General features: G+C 40.8%; 1 protein-coding gene across 3 annotated transcripts in view; it reads left to right on the forward strand.

Annotated features, from left to right (window-relative positions):
• Positions 1 to 17,945, forward strand: part of LOC146369089 (chemokine-like protein TAFA-5) — a 158,298-nt gene extending 140,353 nt beyond the window's left edge. For 2 of the 3 annotated variants that reach the window (XM_084909108.1, XM_084909110.1), the window contains exons 3-5: positions 437 to 564; positions 10,996 to 11,187; positions 16,350 to 17,945. In XM_084909108.1, the coding sequence (XP_084765234.1) occupies positions 437 to 564; positions 10,996 to 11,004 (137 nt within the window). In that variant the 3' untranslated portion in view covers positions 11,005 to 11,187; positions 16,350 to 17,945. The remainder of the gene's footprint in view (positions 1 to 436; positions 565 to 10,995; positions 11,188 to 16,349) is intronic. The other variant, XM_084909109.1, reaches the window with a different exon arrangement.
• The last annotated feature ends 359 nt before the right edge of the window (positions 17,946 to 18,304 follow it).

Genomic DNA, 18,304 nt, shown 5'->3' on the forward strand with positions numbered 1-18,304 from the left:
ATTTTATTTACCTGACTGATCACAGCTCTCTCCACTTCACTCCATCTGTCTGATTCTCCCCATCTTTCCCTCATCTCTCACTGTCATCGTCTGCGTTCATACCTCTCAATTGTCCCTTTACTTCATTGCTCTTCATCTACCTCCACATCTCATCTCTCACCCCACCACCACCACATTGCTCCTTCTTTTTTCCATTTATATTTCTACATTTTTTTCACATCTCTGCTTTTCCATCATTTTTCAATCCTGTTATAACTTTGCCCGTATCTGTCTTTCTCCATCTGTCATTCCCTGACCCGCTCTTCTTCTGTCTTAATCGTTACATCTTTGCATTGACTTCTCCCTATCATTTCTCTTCATCTGTTTATTTCACCCCCCCGAACACCCCCCGGTCACTCTCCTAATCACTCTTTTTCTCTCTGTGTCTCCTCCGCAGCTGGTATTGTTCGGAAAAAGCAATGGTGTGAGATGGTGCCGTGTTTGGAGGACGAGGGTTGCGACCTGTTAGTCAATAGATCTGGCTGGACTTGTACGCAGCCCGGAGGCCGAGTTAAAACCACTACGGTGAGTTCAGGCTCTTTTTTAGTGCCTCAGGTTACACAAAACCACTCACAAGCTGGTCGATGTGCTTAGAAAACCAACTGAAGTGTACAACCAAACCAAGGACACTTTTTTAAAACAAAATAACAGTAATTAAAAAGTAAAGGTTAAGAGAGCATTTTGACAAGCTGACTCATTGTACAGGGTGGGCCATTTATATGGATACACCGTAATAAAATGGGAATGGTTGGTGGTATTAAAGTCCTGTTTGTGGCACATTAGTATATGTGAGGGGACAAACTCCTCATGATGGGTGGTGACCATGGTGGCCATTTTTGAAGTCGGCCATCTTGGATACAATTGGATACCTATTGAAAAAACAAAAGTTGTATCCAAGATGGCCGACTTCTAAATGGCCACCATGGTCATCACCCATCTTGAGAAGTTTGCCCCCTCACATATACTAATGTGCCACAAACAGGACTTTAATATCACCAACCATTCCCATTTTATTACGGTGTATCCATATAAATGGCCCACCCTGTACAGTACACCTTTGTTCTCAATAAAAGCTCTGATCTGCAAGCATAGCAAAGCCATTTCAAATCACTGTTTTCAGCCTCAGTTATTTGGCTTGAAACATTTTTACTGTTATTGACATTAGACAGTGATTGGGCTACTTCCGAACCTTTAAGAATCTGGGTTTCCAATGTGAAACACTTGAAGTTTCAATTTTACAACGCTATTTCATGGATTTAAAGAACAGAAAAAATGTTATATAATGTTATACATTCTGTCAGTGAGTCTACTTAACACAAAAACTGGTGTAGTCCTCTGCTGCTTGCAGCCCATCTGGTTCAGGGTTCAACATATTGTGTGATGTACATACCTCAGTTGTAACGACTGGTTTTTTGAGTAACTGCTGCCTTAACCCAGAAAAGCTTAACCCAGAGAACTGCTGCTCACTAGATTTTTTTGTCTCATCATTTTGGGATTTTCTGTAAACCCTAGAGATGGTTGCATTAGAAAGTGCCAGCACCAACAAACCAGCAAACAAACAAGTTCAAAGCCTCTTAAATCACCTTTCTTCCACAATCTGATGCTCCAACAGGTGGTCTATACAGTGTCCACCTACCTACCTAAATGCATTGAATTGCTAATATATGATTAGCAGATTAGATATTTGCATTAGCGAGCACTATAACAGGGATAGCTAATAAAGTGGCCACTAAGAGTATTCATTTGGATTTTACAGTCACAGACACATTTTAAGTTTCTCTATTGACTGTGCACTGTGTCAGTTGTTTGTGCAAGAAAACAAACAAAAAAATGAAGAAAAGAAAAATCATTCAAAGATGCTACCTGTACAGCTTAGAACTGAGTTTACATAAGCTGCTGAATAGAAAACTGACCTGGTATGGACACATGTATGGACACCGGTAAAGTGATAGCAGTAGATACTGTGGTGCAAGCATTTGTCGGAAGTGAGATACCCAGATGTTTTACTCTACCATATTTCTATAAATTAAGCTGAAGCATTTTGACAGAATGCAGGTTACATTAAAGTAAAATACAAATCACTCAGAAAAAAAAAGAGTAATTTTGCATCGCTAACTACAGTAACTTACTAGTAGGATTAACAAGTAGGATGTAAATTAGCTAGTAGGATTAAAATCAGCTAATAGTTAAATATAGTACAAGGCATGTCTTCTTGTAGAAGATTACAAGAAGCAGTTCTTGTACGTGGTCCCTGAGAAATTAACATACTACAAAATACAATACAGGTAACATTAGCAAATGATACTGAAACCATGCTTTACTTAAGCCATGTTGGCTAAAGTAAAGGACGTTTCTAAACATATATTGCCTTATCAGATTTTTTGTACTGTCTGCCACAGATAAACTTTATATAAAAAAAATACTACAACATATCTTTGCAGTTTCATATTTGTTAGCCTATTTCATTCACTTTCAGCTAGCTCATGGAATGACAAAAATGTTTTTCGAAAAACAGTATTATTTCATAGTTTCATAGCTCTTTCAAATGGCCGATAAACAATAACTTGTATTCATACAGTCATTTTAGCATCTTTTAAATTAATGTGGAAAACATTTAATATATTTATACAGAGTAGGTAACTGGAATATACTATAAATGTTAGCCAAATGTGTCCACTGGTGTTGGCAACTAGAAAAATATTAAACATATATCATAAAAGCGTTGCCTACTATAAGTGGAAACCATGTTGGAACCCAACACTATAGTCTCTGAACAGTGAGTTGAAAGATGCTAAAATGATACATTAAGCTAAGGAGAAAATTACAGGGAGGCAAGATAGATAGTCATTACAGGCAACAATCTTTTGTATTATAAATGGACCGTTCATAATATATTGTATACATTATATAAATATTCATTAGTGCAGCTCTAAACAATGCACTTAGGTAATGCAAGAAAATGAATTTATCATCCTTGTTGCTTATTTGCAAAAAACGATGTAGCCCTGTATAGCATAGCCATTTAAGCTCTGTTTCAGCACCTCTTTCAAGACTGTACTTGACAAGATTTCAAGTGCAGTCTGGAACCATTTCACAGCCTCCTGAAAATGTTTCTTTTCACCCTCCTTGTCTTCAGCTCATCTCCAAACTGAACGCGCTTTGTTTACTTCCGCGATGTCAGCAATTAGCTTAAATTAGGGACGCTCTTACTGTTAATGATGGCAGCAGATGGGAAGCCACGGCTTCTACTAGCTAAGATGACACCAATTCATTCACCCGCCTGTCCTCTACACCGCTGCATCCAGCTCTCCAAGTCTCCTCCTCTCCACTTCACCCTCTATTCCACCCCTCCTTTCTCCTCCTTACCCAACAAACACCATCCTCCCATTGATTTCAACCCCCACATCTGCTTTACAAGAAGCATAAACACTGTTGCTCTCCCGCCTGTATGCACGGAGTCTATACTGTGGCAATTAAAGAGGTCTCGCTTGAGAAACATGTTACGCAACACACACACACTCGTACACACACACATAACTGCCCTATCTGTGAATGTCAATGCGTGAACACTGAGGACCAGTGGTGTATCATTAATGCATCTGTCATGATTTAGTCATCAGCTGACTAACTTGTTTATTCCTTCCTGTTGAGAAAACAAACATGTAAATACAGAATGCATAAAATATAAAAATGCTGAATGGTTTGCTCTCAGGTTTCCTTCCTGTGTTGTGAGTCATGTGCGTCTCCCCGTGCCCAGACACAAACCCGTTAACCCAGTTGCGGAGACTGCGGTGACAGCCGTTACAAGTTCCAGCTACAGTGCAGCTTGTTATCTGGGCAGGTTATCCCACACACATACTGCATGCACACACTGTAGCTGTAACATTTATTATACGTGTCAGATAAAATATTGTATGAGGTGTTGCAAATCTTGGTGCTCACAGTGTGACCGAAGGGCTAATGGCATGTGCATTCGGGCTTGCATGCTAACAGGCTCTAACTGATGACTGCTATTGTGGGTTTTCCATACTGGTATCCGTGACCGTGTACCCCTACTTTGTTGCACAGGGTAGCCCTGCATGCTCTGGCCTACATGTACTTTTCTTATCCTGCTCAGGATGTCACTCAATGTAGTTCTCATCCGCAGGATGTGACAGGTATTTCGTGTGTGCTTCATTGGCTACTTTAAACTTGGTGACAGCCAGTCAAATGGCTGGACAGCTATGCGCACTCATCTGTGCCAGTCTACGTGTGTGTGTGTGTGTGTGTGTGTGTGTGTGTGTGTGTGTGTGTGTGTGTGTTTACGTGGGTTCTACCAGCTTTCACTGTCAGGGAGCATAATAACTAGCAACAAGCAGACTCGGGTCATTGTTTAAAACTCTTCTTAAAATGTATGAATTTTTTTCAACACCTTCAAACTCAGTCACATGGAGAAATCTCTAAAATGACATTTACTTCTCAGGCTTAAGTTTAAGGGCAATTCTAGCAAGCCCAAAAATTACAATAACCTCTTGTTATCTGCTCACCCAAAGGGGAATCACTCACAAAAATAAAAACCATTTACTCCCTTCCATGTTTAACTTTGAACAAATAGCGCCTTCCCTTAGGCTTTTCAAGGTTAAACCCAAACTGCAGCCGTCCCACTGTTGCCCAAGGTTGACTGTTAGCTGTGCACGGTCCACTGAGCATGTCTGACCTGTCCATCAGGTGTTTGTGCGAAAAAACCCCAAAACATCAATGCAGACAAACAGACATTTCCCTCATGGGTATTTGACTAAGCCAAGTCAATCTGACTCAGCCCCCGTAACCCCATAAAGGGTTATTTTGAACAAATGTCAAAAGGCAGTTTGCGTGTATTGGTCAAATGTTTGGGAGTTTGTGTTTTCTCTGTCAACCAGAGGATTTGGGGAAGGGAGGGGCTTGTTGTTCAGGGTGACGCCGCTGACCTCCTCTCTAACTTTACTCGGCAACACAGCAGCGTGAGTTGCAAGGAAGATTAGACGTAATGCCGCGCGTCCTCTCTCGACCTACACAACGTCACTCATCTCAGCGGTCATCGTTTGATGTGCTTCGGAGTAAAAATAACTTCCTCGCCTGCCGCCTGTCTCGTTCCCAGGCATTCAGGCGTTTTCTCTTTTCGGTTTTTCCTCTCATCCTCCCCCTCGTCCCCTCTCTCTCCAGGCATTTATCTTACTCTGACCCTGCTTTGGAGAGTACACAGTTGTTCCTGTCAATAAAACTACAGTATGGATTTCTCAGAGGCCGGCTCCAGAAGAAACGTATGAAGATTGATATGTGCGTAGCTCGGTGTTGACAGTGACGTTTTTTGAGGGAGGTTACTTTTAGCAGCGTTGCACTCTAACCACAGCTGAATAGGACGCATATCAAGCAGAGGTAGAGCTGTGAAGCTCCAGCATATCATGTATTTCAGAATCAGGTTTCTCACTGATAACAATGACAAGTTTCTCCTCTGAAGGAGTGACCTAACAGAATATGAAATTCTACAAAAATAAGCTCTAAGACTGTAAACAAGCTCCCCGGAGATTTACTCGACTGCGCTGATGAGCCGCATGTTCGTCATCACCTTGTTTTTTTTCCCGTTACCTCGGGATATTATTGCATCTGCCAATATATGTAGCATATCCACACTAATGTAAGGTCATAAATATGCACTTACATAAGCTTTAGTTGAGAATAATCTGCCAAAACATAACTGATGTGACAAAATGTTTTACTGTGCTGGCAAATGACTAGCTCATTCATTCTGTGCACTGGCCTTTTAATATGGCTGAGTTTATACACATCTCCCTGCTGATTGGCCTCACACACTTGCCAACAAAGTTTAGAATATAAATAGCAGCACAGGGCATTTAATTCAGTTTTCTTATCTAATAACCGTATTGTCATACGGTTAAATCTGCAGTCTCCCTTGTCCGTGTCCGTGTGATGTACATTTGTGTCCAGGTAAGGTTACAGCGAGTAACTGTGCAGAGAATTACAACAAGCTACTGTGTGCTCACGTGCTCCCTCCTGCATGCTCTATCCACGCAGCACTCTAGCCTTACCTGAATAGAGCATTGCTCATGCTATGTGCCGAGAAAGTAAACATTCGGACAATGTGCTGACTTCATTCTCCTGATACGGTGCAGAGCTCCTGGGTGAAAATGGTTTTGTAACAATTGATAATACAGAAAATACAAATCAATTGTAAATCTACCCATTCTGCTACTTGTTCAAATAATATGTTTTTCATTACTAAACATTTAAGTTAGTTATGTTAGAAAGAGTACTATACCAACCACAATTTGAATTACAGCTACAGTTCCAAGAATATCCTGAAAAGTATATATGGGTTTTAGGCAACATATTACTTCCATCCAGAAGACAATGTTAAACCACATCTATTACAACAGCATGGCAAGAATCTGGGTGCTGAACTCGGGTGCCTGCAGTCCAAACCTTTCACTAATTGAAAATGAAAGGACTGTTGAGCTGCTAGAATCCTATATCAGACAATAATATGACAACGTTCGTGTACCAGAGGTTCAGAAATTGGTCTCTTCGGTTCGCAGACATTTACAGACTTTTGTGGAACGGAGGTTGTACATGACACTGCATACAACTCTAATTCAAATTATAAAACATGCTTTTTTCATGGTTTTTAATGGTTTATACATCAATCACCGGCTGCTGACTTTTTAATGAGGCATATTGCTTCTGTCAGTCATGTATGAAACCATCCTATTAACATTAATTGTCTTTTATTTTATTCTCAATTTAGCCAGATGTGTAAAAAGATCTGGCACATGTAAGATATTAACCAATAAATTAAATTTTAGCTTTAGTGTACTGCAAAGATCTCATTCTGTGTGCAGTATCCTGGTCATAGCTTTCCGTGGTATCAAGAAAGGGCTGGGGAAAAATGGCTAGATAAAGAAACGCTTTAGCAGCAGTGAAGGGTTAATTTGACTGTACCGGAATACTTTCCACACTGCGTGATGCTAAAAGGTTTGAACATACATTTTGTCACAGTTACCACAGTGAAATGCTGTCTTTGCAAAGGGCCTCTCTTTTAGCAGAACGATATGTAGTCTCAGCAGTCATCTTCCATACCTTCTTCTCTCGCTGAAAGGCCCACTGCTGTCTCTCTCCAGAGAGGAGGATGCTCTGCATCATGCCCTCAACCATTTTAGACTGGCAGATGAATCAGCGCAAGGAGCTATCTCTCTCTGCATGTGCCGACGTGGGGAGCTCGGCGAGAACGAGGCAGAGCAAGTACGCTGTTAGAGGAGAAAAGCAAAATCACCTCAGGTTATCTGCCAGCTTTTGTGACAGCCTGATAAGAGGAACAATTCAAAACAGAGGCAGAAAAGCAGCGCAGAAGAAAAGAGCAGCATGAGTGAAAAAGAGAGAGAGAGAGATTTGAGCCAGTCAGACGTAAAGAATCATAGAACATTAAGTCATTTTAAGTTGGTTTGAGTCAAGCGGATGCTCTTGTTAAACTCTCGAGTACCCGTTAAGTTCACACACAGGGACATTCGCTTCCAAATTAGCTTTGGAAGGTTATAATTGCACAAAATCCAACAGCCAGGCCGCTTAGCCGGTATTTTCAAGTGAATATTACACAGCAAGTCACAAAAAGAGCTCTTGTTATCGTGAAAAAGGACTAAAGCGCGCTACAATTTCAGACATTGCAGGAAGCAGTGAAAAAAAAAAAAACTAGAATGGCTAAAAATCCTCAGTTGTCTAACTAAGTCTTAATCATATGTTTCATTAGGACGATCCTGATTGGGGTATTTAGGCGTTGAGCAGAGAGCTATGAGCAGAAGTGGCACCTACTGAGAGAAAGACTGTGATTACTGTAATCAAGACTTTTTCACTGGGGAGAGGAGAGGAGAGAAAACACAGTTGGGAAGAGCAGTTACTTCAGCCTCTTCAAGGAAAGAGAGAATATCACAATATTTGATAATATGAGCTCTTGCGTATGCATATTTTATGAACTTCATCAGGGTTCTGCGTGGGAAATTCAAATGCATACGTGGTTTAGGGCATCCTGCCATAAATATCTCCGGCTACAAATGGGTGGGTTTGCACTAGATGATCTCCCAGTCTGTGTCTGCCTGTAAGCGTCCTCTGTATTTACACATTTGTATTTCTGCCAGTGACGGCAAGTGTGTTCAGCTGAGTATGAAAAAGCTTTTTCGACTGGTGCTTGTAAGCGGATGCTGATGGCCTCCCCCATCTTTGCCCCCGCCATCACTTCTTTTCCATCTCTTCTTCTCAATCTTTCTGTGGATGCAGTTCAAGCCGGGCCTTAAGGTATCCCCCAACGCCTCCACCATCACCATGTCCCCCCTCACCCCACCCCCCTGTGGTTCTGGGTTGGTATCGACCGTGGTAATTGATCCCTCTGGGCCCTCCAGCCACATCCAACAGTGAGTTGAACAGAATCACCACTAAGAAGACAGCTGCTTGGCCACCACAGACAGGCCAAAAGAAAGAGAGAAAGAGAAAGAAACCCTGTTGCTGCTAACCATTAGCTCTGTCTGCCAACTTCCTTCTGGAGGGAGCCAAGTCAGCACATTGCATTGGCTTGGAGAATACTAAATCCTCCATTTTGGGAAGCTGGGATGTTGGGACTATAAACAGTGAGAGGAAAGAGGAACTGACTTAAAGAACAAGAAAGTCTCTCTTTCTCTGTTCTTATCAACTCCCTGTGAGCTTGTGGGATTGATCTGACCCACTGTTGCCTAAACCCAAAGCCTCTGCTACCCAGTGAAAGATTACCTGTTTTATTTCATTCTGAATTTCAACCCTTCACCCTTTTCTACAGTTTCCAACATTTCCATGTGGCCAAAAGTGGAAACTGATTCCATAAAGCGCAGCGGCTTATGTTTGCACTCCAAGCAGTTTCAAGTCCCAAGAGGTGCAGGTGTATTCCGACATGAAGGAAACAACAAACGCACTCATGCAAGGACAAAACATGGGCACACTCACACCCAAGTCAAGTATAGTACCTCTGATCTCAGAAAAGCATGTTTCTCCTTTTCAAACAGTGAAAGAGAAACTTATTCATGTTTTCAGCTTTGAGGCAAAGCATTTACCAAATAAGGCTATGGGAGAACTTTGTTCTTTTTTAAACTGTCAAGATAAGCAGTTTTTACTGGAGATTACTGAAAGCAGTGTAAGCTTCATCAGTCCTCTCAGTGAGATATTACCTGTGAAAGCTTTAACCTGCTTGAACTGCCAATATCTTCTTAACTAAGGGTGCTATAATATACCTGCTGGTTAATTAAATTCTGTTAATTGTGCAGTCTTCAAGGTGAGCTGTCACAATCTTGGTATCTTGAAACTGGACATGACAAGTTGAAATGGTGTTATTTTCAATAAAATTTGCAACTAATTCCATGAATTTATCAGAGAAATGTTTAATGAGGTTGCAGATCCAGTAAGCCGATAGGCTTTTTGCCAACAGTACAAGAAAAATTGAAACGTGGCCCCCTGCTGCCCATTAGAAATGATGCAGATTTAGGTTATCAGGGCCAAGCAGTACATCCATTGTTAACGTATGTCATGTCAGAGTCCCTGGCAACTCAAAGAAATGCACAATCTTGCAATTAGTGTTTTATCATGTCTTCCTCCCCACACCCCTGATAGATGGCTGCCCCTCCCTGAGCCTGGTTCTGTTGGACGTTTCTTCGTGGTAAAAGGGAGTTTTTCCTTTCCACTCTCGCCAAGTGTTTGCTCAGAGAGGATCAGTGTTGTTTGATTGTTGGGATTTTTTCTGTATTATTGTAGGGTCTTCGCTTTACAATAAAAAACATCTTGAGGCATCTGTTATATAAATAAAATGGTATTGAATGGAATTGAACACGTCTCTTTACAAAAGAAAAATCATCTCAATCAGTTGTATTCTGGACTCTGAATGTAATGTAGTTTTTATCAATTTCTGTTTATGTAGACAACAATATATTTGAAATTTTTGCTAATTTGTCACAGTTAATCACAAACAGATTGCATGTAACTACCAACTTGACCTCATTCATTCCCTGACTGATAGCACTGTTTCTTTAAAGCTGGCATTGGACGGTCGCAGACCTGGTCCCCATTTTCAAAGCAATCATTTCAAAGGCACCCAGTCGCAGTAATTTTGGCTGTGTCACAGTCTCCACTCACTGTTTTAAATCATGTCTTCCAAACTCCAAAATCTACTTGGTTAGGTTGCATTTAAATGTGATCCCAGGGGGTCGTTTTGTAACCATGTGTATTTGAGCAAGTAATTTCTAACTATTAGATGCCACAGGCTTATTTTTAAAAAAGATATTTAATGCCCTTGGAAAAGGAACGAACTTGCATTGCAGGAATAAAACAGTTGTTTACCATAATCACCAATCTCCTAACTCTGGGACTGTAAAAATTTACACCAGAATAAACAATAATGTATGCAATAGTTTCTGAGATACTTTAATCTGGACTAAAGTGGCGGAAAGGCTGTAGCAGGCCTGATACTTATAAATTCCTGTCCAGCTTATTATTTTAAGTAAAGGACAACAATTTACAAATTATTTCAGAAAAACGAATCATGAATGAATCAGTGCTTTACATTTATAGCATATTTAAGAAGTCACTGGAGAAACACAGGGCTGTTTTCTATTTTCCTTCCATGTGGGCTACTGTTACGCAGAATCAGACCCTATTCAACTCCCACACTCCTATATTTAACTGGAACACAAGTAACACAGCATCAGTGCCCAGCACATTCACAGAATAGCTCTCCATGTTTAGACAAATCCAAACGGGCACATTTCCGCGACACCTTAAAAAGATAAATTTGGTAATGGTGGTAGTGGTGGTGGCGGTGCTGTGACTGTGTCTAAATCTGGAAAAAAAACAGAAATAGAAATGAAACAGAGCTTTATAACCATACCGCCTTCCCCTGTCCCTTTCTCCCCTCAGGCTCTATGACGTGACAAGAGTCCCCCTCGACACTCTTGCACTATGGAAAGCATTGATGACCCCTTGACAGACAGCCAATTTCCAGCTACCACCACCACCACCATTACAACAGCTCCACCCTTACCTTGGCCTCAAAGGCAGGAAGCAACACAAGCAGCTACAGAGCACCAAGAGCCTTGTGGAGGCAGTAAGGTACAAGACAAATCCCTTGAATTAGAATCAAGAAATCCTTAAATGTATGACTAGAGCCTGACTGATATAGGATTTTTGAGACCGATACTGAGACTTGGTGATTAGAAAAAAGATAAAGATCTGATATACTCGTTTATATTTTAATCTTTTTTTCACATTCACATCATTAAATATAAACAGACACACATATACACACATTTGTCATATATTTGGTACAGTTGATATTTATGAGTCCTTAATAAAGATAAAAACTATTATTAGCTGTGCATATTCGATTGAGGAGATTTCTTAAATCAGATGGCCTTCTTAATCCAACCCCATACTGAATGTGTCTCATCCCAGAGTCAAAGTGAGGATCTAATGTGTATAACATTACACGATAGAGCCACTACAAGCTTAAAAATATATCATTTGTACATTATAACTGCCCAATCAACAGCTACAAATGCCGATACCAACGTATCGGCAAATAAAAATATCTGCCAATGTGTCGGTCCTGCTGATATATCTGTCGGGCTCGGTTTTATAACATCTTGTAATGAAGGTAGTTTTCCACATGACCTTACAGAGGAGACTGATCTTGCCTGTTGCTCACGGTCAAATGTCTTAAAAGTGTATGAAAATCATTACAACCGACATTATGAACTCATTACAACACTAAGACCGCATCTTTCAGCTTTAGCAGAACACACAAACAGCAGGAAGCATAGACTCTCATAAATCCTGATACAATTTAAGCGAGCGTCTGCTTGTTTGATATCCTTGTTTGGCTTATGTATTTTACCATAAGCTGACAATTTCCCTGGTGTGTGTTTAACCAGAGAAAATCCATGTGTGCAGCAAACCCCCCTCAGTGTATTCTCAGCCTGCTTTATTGGCATGCCTTGTATATTGTTTTAAAGTCTTGTGTCAGATGGTGGCTGTGCACTTAAATAAAACAAGGCGCCAGACAGACTCTGATATTAATAAATAGTGATCGGGAAATAGAGAGAGGCCATGCAATAAATTTAAGGTACAGCATTATAAAAAAGGGATAAGGCCAAAGTCATAAAAATGGCCACTTTTGTGGAGTCTTTGAGAAACAGGCTCTTCTTTTGGTCAATACTGTCAGCTTTTATGGCCCATGCTATAATTTGCTTTTGAGGGAAAATGTGATCCTGCTGCTTTTCACTCCAGACAGCAAGTCTTCAGTAGATTTGGAGCTATAAATAGAAAAGGGGTGGAATGTGTGTGGTGAACTTGGGTCTCTGCACAGTGCATCAAAGAGATTATTGTCTATTTACTCACAGAAGAGGCCATCTGAGATTGGATTTAAACATTTGATCCTTTAATATATATTCTGAAGGAAGGCGATTCTGCATTGCCTGAAAGCAGCTGATCTCACACAGAGCCACGCAACGCAGTAGCTTTACGAGCAGCTGTAGTCGATGCATAAAAGTATTGAAGAACACGTTGGCAACATTGTCACCAGCCTGATGCCACCGTGGTTAAATCTGTTCTAATACTCCACTCTTGAGCATTAAGTTCTGATCATATTGTAGAATGCAGATAGTGAACTGTGTTTGCTTTGATGTTCTGAAGAAATGCAGTATGAAAGGGCTGATAATGACATAACACATAGCTTTGAACTCTTTCCTAATGTGGAATGGGGCCTAGTGTCTGGAGGCGCATGCATACATGTTCATGTATTTTGATCTCAGCATCTGCTTCAGGCATTATCCAACTTCACAGCATGTAATGAGCGATTTCCCATCCCTTATTAACCTGTGGATCATTCCTAGCCAACACGTTCACTTATGAATATTCATCTGGAATCATATTGTGCCGCTTGCCTGCTAAAATCTGAAGAGAGAGCACGGGCTCAGCTGCACAAGACTTAACGTTAAAGGGCGAGCGCAGAGACGAGCGTTAGAAACGAGCGTTAGAAACGAGCAGGAGATCCAAAAGCAGATGCACTGTGGAACGAGCTGAACGGGAGGGCTTCAGCAAAGCTTCCAGTACAAAAACACATCAATTAATCAGCTGGGTCCTCTAGAGATTTTGCATTATTCCCAGCAAACAGCGCCTCGATGAAGAGTGCGGATAGGCAAAGTGGATCAATTTCCTTTCATGCGCACCCACCGACTTGTTCCCCCGTGGGTCACATGGCCGTGACATTTCGAGGAAAGTCAGCAAGAGTTCAGACAGAGAAGAAATGTCAAGCCAGGGCCGTATGTCCAGGTGCATTCGCTTTCAATACTTCTAACTTGCGAAAATGCTTTTATTTAGAGCAGTGCGACGCAAACGAAAGCCACTGCCACATGTATGCACATTCTCATTTTTGTTACATTAAAGTGCTTCAGCTGTGGCCTCGAGACAGGAAGCAGTCTGTACCGTCCCTGAAATCAAATGTTTTCCGCATCCTCGATCAAAAGCTGCCGGGCGCGTATCGATAAGTATCGAGTGGTTTGTCCGCTTGCTCCATAAGAAGAGAAATGCTGCACAAATTACACATTAACACAGATGGATTCAGTCCACGATGCTCCCTTCTGTTACTATGACACCCTCAGCAGTTATCAGTCTCAATCGAAAGTCCAATTCTCGCTCTTACTCGAAGAGCAAGGCCACCGTGCTAAACGTTTGCCCGGCATGTTCAATAGCCAGAGAACCGCTGCATAATGTTTCCCTCTACTCTGCACCACCACCTGCCACCAGAGTGTAAAGTATTTGCTCGAGGTCTGCGTAGCTGCTTCCTGATAAACTCTAAGTAATAATCACCCAAGGCCTGTGAATGTTATTCACGGGGCAGATTCATCTCATATTCGTCTGACATTCGCTGCTGTTTTTAAATGGGAAGGCTTGCGTTTCCCTGAGACGAGATTTGCGCGTGAGATTTATGAGAAGCCGTTTGCAACAGTGTGGCTGTGAAAGAAAAAGAGGGAGCAAAAAACAAAACAAAACATAAAGACGATATTAAAAAACAAAAATCCACCACGGTAGACACACACTATGTGGCTTGAATAAAACAAGACCGTGTCTATATGCTGTGTCTGCTTGAAATCACTTGCATTGTATTTCTTTTCTTCCACATTTTTGTGCGACTAATTTATCCTCCTTCCATTTTACTTCTTACTACTGAGCTGTAGTCTCTGTGTGCCCTCTAGGAGGCACAGAGAGAAACTGTGCTTATTATGCTAGGATTAAACACCTGTTTTGGCCAGGCATCACAGTCAAGCAGTTAGCAAAGTCATGGTCCTGCTTTAACCAAGTAAACCTTTGGGTCATTCCATGCCCAGCTCCAACAAAACCATGACATTATCTCCATTAAAGCCCGAGCTCACTGAGATGTTTATTATTCCCAGAGCATAAGACATTGTCATCTGTGATACATGCTAGAACCCCGTTCAACACCTGCCCCTTTCATGGTAATTTGCACCCTGTGAAATCATCAAGAGTTCATTATTATGAATTAAGCTTCAGTGGCAATGTCTTGGAAGGCATCAGCACCTCTATCAAGTTGGCTGTGTGACTGGCGGGGGCCAGATGGTGAGGAGGCTCCGAGATTTGTCTTTCTGCTGCTAGATTAATTGTTTTTCAGTGTCTGCAGTGTGAGACTTGTTTTGTTACTGGGTTATACCCCCTGAAGAGTTCTAAATATTTGACTCGTAAAGCTCTCATACAATCCTGTAATTAACATCTAAGTCTGGCATGGAGCAATAGTCATGTGTGATGCTTATGTCAACACAATGGCTGAAAAAAAAAATTTTTTTTCTTTAGAAGAATAGACTGGCATACTGAGAATGATCCCTATCAGCTTTGCTGCTGAAATTTCAGTGGGATGCCTCTCTCGTATGGTTTTGTTAAAGGGTGCTTCAAGAGTAGCCACTTAGCGTTGTTTTATTTTTAACATTATGGCGGAGAAGGAAAGGGACAGCTTGCTCTGCTCTGTTTTTTGAACGGACTAAATGTAAGCCTTGTTAGCTTATCTTAGAAAGAAAACAATTATGTCAAATGTCCCTAAAGATCACTATAATAATGGAATAGTTCCAAATGGTGGAATGTCATTTTTATATATTTATTAATTAATGAGCTTTTGAGATGTTTGTATGTGACCGTTAATATTTGGACACTGCAAGGCTAATCATTTAATTCTGCTTAGTCTATTTGATAAGCTGAATTAATCGTAAACCAAGCTAGAGCCCTTATTTCTCCATATTTTGCTCCCAAAGAAACAAACTTTCTTGTGATTTTTGAAAGTGGTCTTGAGCAATAGTTCTCCAGCATTTCTGAAGGATTTTCTTTGGATATTGGCTGCTTTTTAAGACATTTTCAGCCCAGCCCTTGGACCTGACCATTTTCAAAGGAATGTGTTTTGTTTTTCCAACTTAAGAAAATTACACAAGAACCAGACTCTTTTCAGCATGAATATGATCACAAAGACACAGGCCATGCAAGAAGCCATACCTGGATAGAACAACATGCAATAGAACGCCATCAGTCATGAATTGGCCTCCCTAGAGCCCAGACCTCAAAATTACTGAAGTAGTTTGGGATCGTTTTCATAGGAACAAAAGGCAGCCAACATCCAGAGAAAACCTTTGAATGTCCTTCAAGAATCCTGGGGAACTATTCCTGAAAACTATTTAAAGAAGTGACAAGGAAGCTTGCATAAGAGCACTCAGGTTGAAGAATAAAGAGGGTCATACCAAATATTGACGTTTAAGATTGCAGAGTTGTACAAACTCTGTTTTGGCTTTGAATACAGTATTTCCATGTTTGTCTGCACCTGTTTTCCCAGCAAAATATATAGAATTAAGATCTGACTTAAGACTTGTGCACAGTACTCTATCTACACAAGTAGTATCAGTCTTGTCATGCAACTCTTGGCAAACAAGTGAATAAACAGATTGCAAACTTTAAAAGGAGATGACGGTGCTTATTTGAATGAAAAAGAACATTCCTGTTGCAAATAAAAAGCCAACGGCTAATATGTGAATTGTATTTAAAAAGACAAAATATATTTTCTGTCATTTTCTTTCTGCTGGCCATAGAAGTGAAAATATTTGAGCCAAAATGTTTTTGATACAACACATCCTTAGACATTTCTCTGTGGAGCTGAGCATGACTGTGACTGAGTGCTAAAACAGTTCTCTCATGTTTGCTTTGTTCTTGTTGATTCACAGGTCTCGTAACACAGCCAGAGACGGGAAAACCAGGGAGTGATTGTTTGAGGGAGTCATCTCTCCCTGTGACACTGGACAAACTTACTATAAAACACTTCCTGTTTCCTGTGACTGGCCACCGCAGGTTTCTGACTGCTCCCTCCTGCTATCTGTCGTTGGGTCAACACGTCGTATCCACCTCCTCTCCACTGTTATCTGCCTGCTCTGTGAATTTAGCAGCACATGCTCATGCCACGGAGGTTCGGACACCTTAAAATCCCATGAATGTTTTTTTTTTTTTTTGCCTCACTGGAAGTCCACTGTTTGGAGCTGCTAACTGCTTTTAATACGGGATTTCCCACATCTCTCTCCTAGACTCTAGTGCAGGAGTTCCAGGGCGAAGACGGGGTCATTACAGAACACAATGTGACGCTTCTCAGACCAGCTCGCGAGGCCGTAAAAACCGAACCGAGCGCACTCTGCTGTGAATAGGCCTTCTGCTGGAGTAAACCTCCCATATTTTTATAGACCAAAGAGCAAAACAACAAATATGATCATTATGACAGAGAGGACCATCTGGCAAAGACACACGGAAACGTTGTTAACATGCTTTGAGTGTCGCCACCGACCAACGACTGCCCCCACAGAGACTCAGTGCACAAACGAACCTTTGCAGCCGGCGGCGTATGTGCCGAACACAATCAAAGGAGTACTTTTCAAACTTTACGGACATTTTTTCGCAGACTAAGCTCACCACTGTATTTTGGAACTGGAGATATAGGTACTACATACGTATAAATGTGTATCAAAAAAAAAACAAAAACAACAAAAAAAAACCAGAAAAAAAAAATCTGATTTGCATTTTTCAGTAGCTACAGTTGGGACAGCTTACAGGAAGAATTGTCGTGTTGATCATGGATACGGAGTGCAAATCATTACCAGAGAAATGATAACTATCTACAGAGAGTATTAAATGCTGTTAAGTCTGAAAAGAAGGCGTAAAGAAAAGTCATTAAATGTATTTTGAAAGGCCCTAAAAAGTTATATATTTAGCAGTTTTATATGTTGTACCTTTGTAGAGAAGCTTATTGGACTTAAAATGTGATCACAATGGCAGTTTAGTAGGATGTGAACAAATGCTGTTGTTCTCATTACTGCTGGCTCGTAGTCCCAGGTTTTCTGTTCACACCTCAGTAGCCGCTTTCTTTTCATGGTCATCTACAAGTCACTGTCTATCCGAACCATTAATGAAAAAAAAGGAAAGTGACACAATTTATTAAGGACTGATGTGCAGCCAACTGAACATTGTAAATCTATGGTAGTCAGTGGAAGCCATTGAAATCTGCTAATTTGCTATGATATTGTATTGTACACGGTGTGGAATACTGACTCATTTCCTCTCTATCGGTTCTGATCTCTTAATTTATTTTGTGCCTGTGTTTCTTTTTGTTTGTTTTTTCTTTCTTTTTTCTTTTTTTGCACAAATCCAGCTTTTCTCCAATGGCGATGAATACGGTGAGGAGAGAAGGAAAGAGGAAGCACTGCAGGAGTATCGGTCATTTACATACATTTTATATCATGAAATATTTTAAGAATAAATATATGACAAGAAATGTCCCCTGCAAATTTAGATGCTCTTGATGTTCAAGGTCATCAACAAGAACTTTAATTGATCTTATTCTGGTCTTTTCTAATGAATGTATTTGTTTCTGGCACCAAAGAAGGTATGAAAAAAATTAAAGTTTCCTTTTCCTTCCCAGGTGATTCAGAGGATTTATAGTTAGATTGTTTCCAGGGTGAAGTCCTAAGAAATTCAGTATAAACAACAAAGGGAGTCAAAGCCAGCTCTCGCCTGGTGTTAACATGGGTTTCAGATGAGCCAGCCAAAAGTGGACAAGTAATCACGTCTTCTGTTCACACCTCAATGTTTTTCCAAATGCTCAAGTGAGCTCTTGTGCTTGGATCTAATTTTCCTG

The sequence above is a fragment of the Perissodus microlepis genome, chromosome 17 (genome assembly GCF_051167445.1).
Source record: "Perissodus microlepis isolate ML-2025 ecotype Zambia chromosome 17, ASM5116744v1, whole genome shotgun sequence".
Classification (NCBI taxonomy): Eukaryota; Metazoa; Chordata; class Actinopteri; order Cichliformes; family Cichlidae; genus Perissodus; species Perissodus microlepis.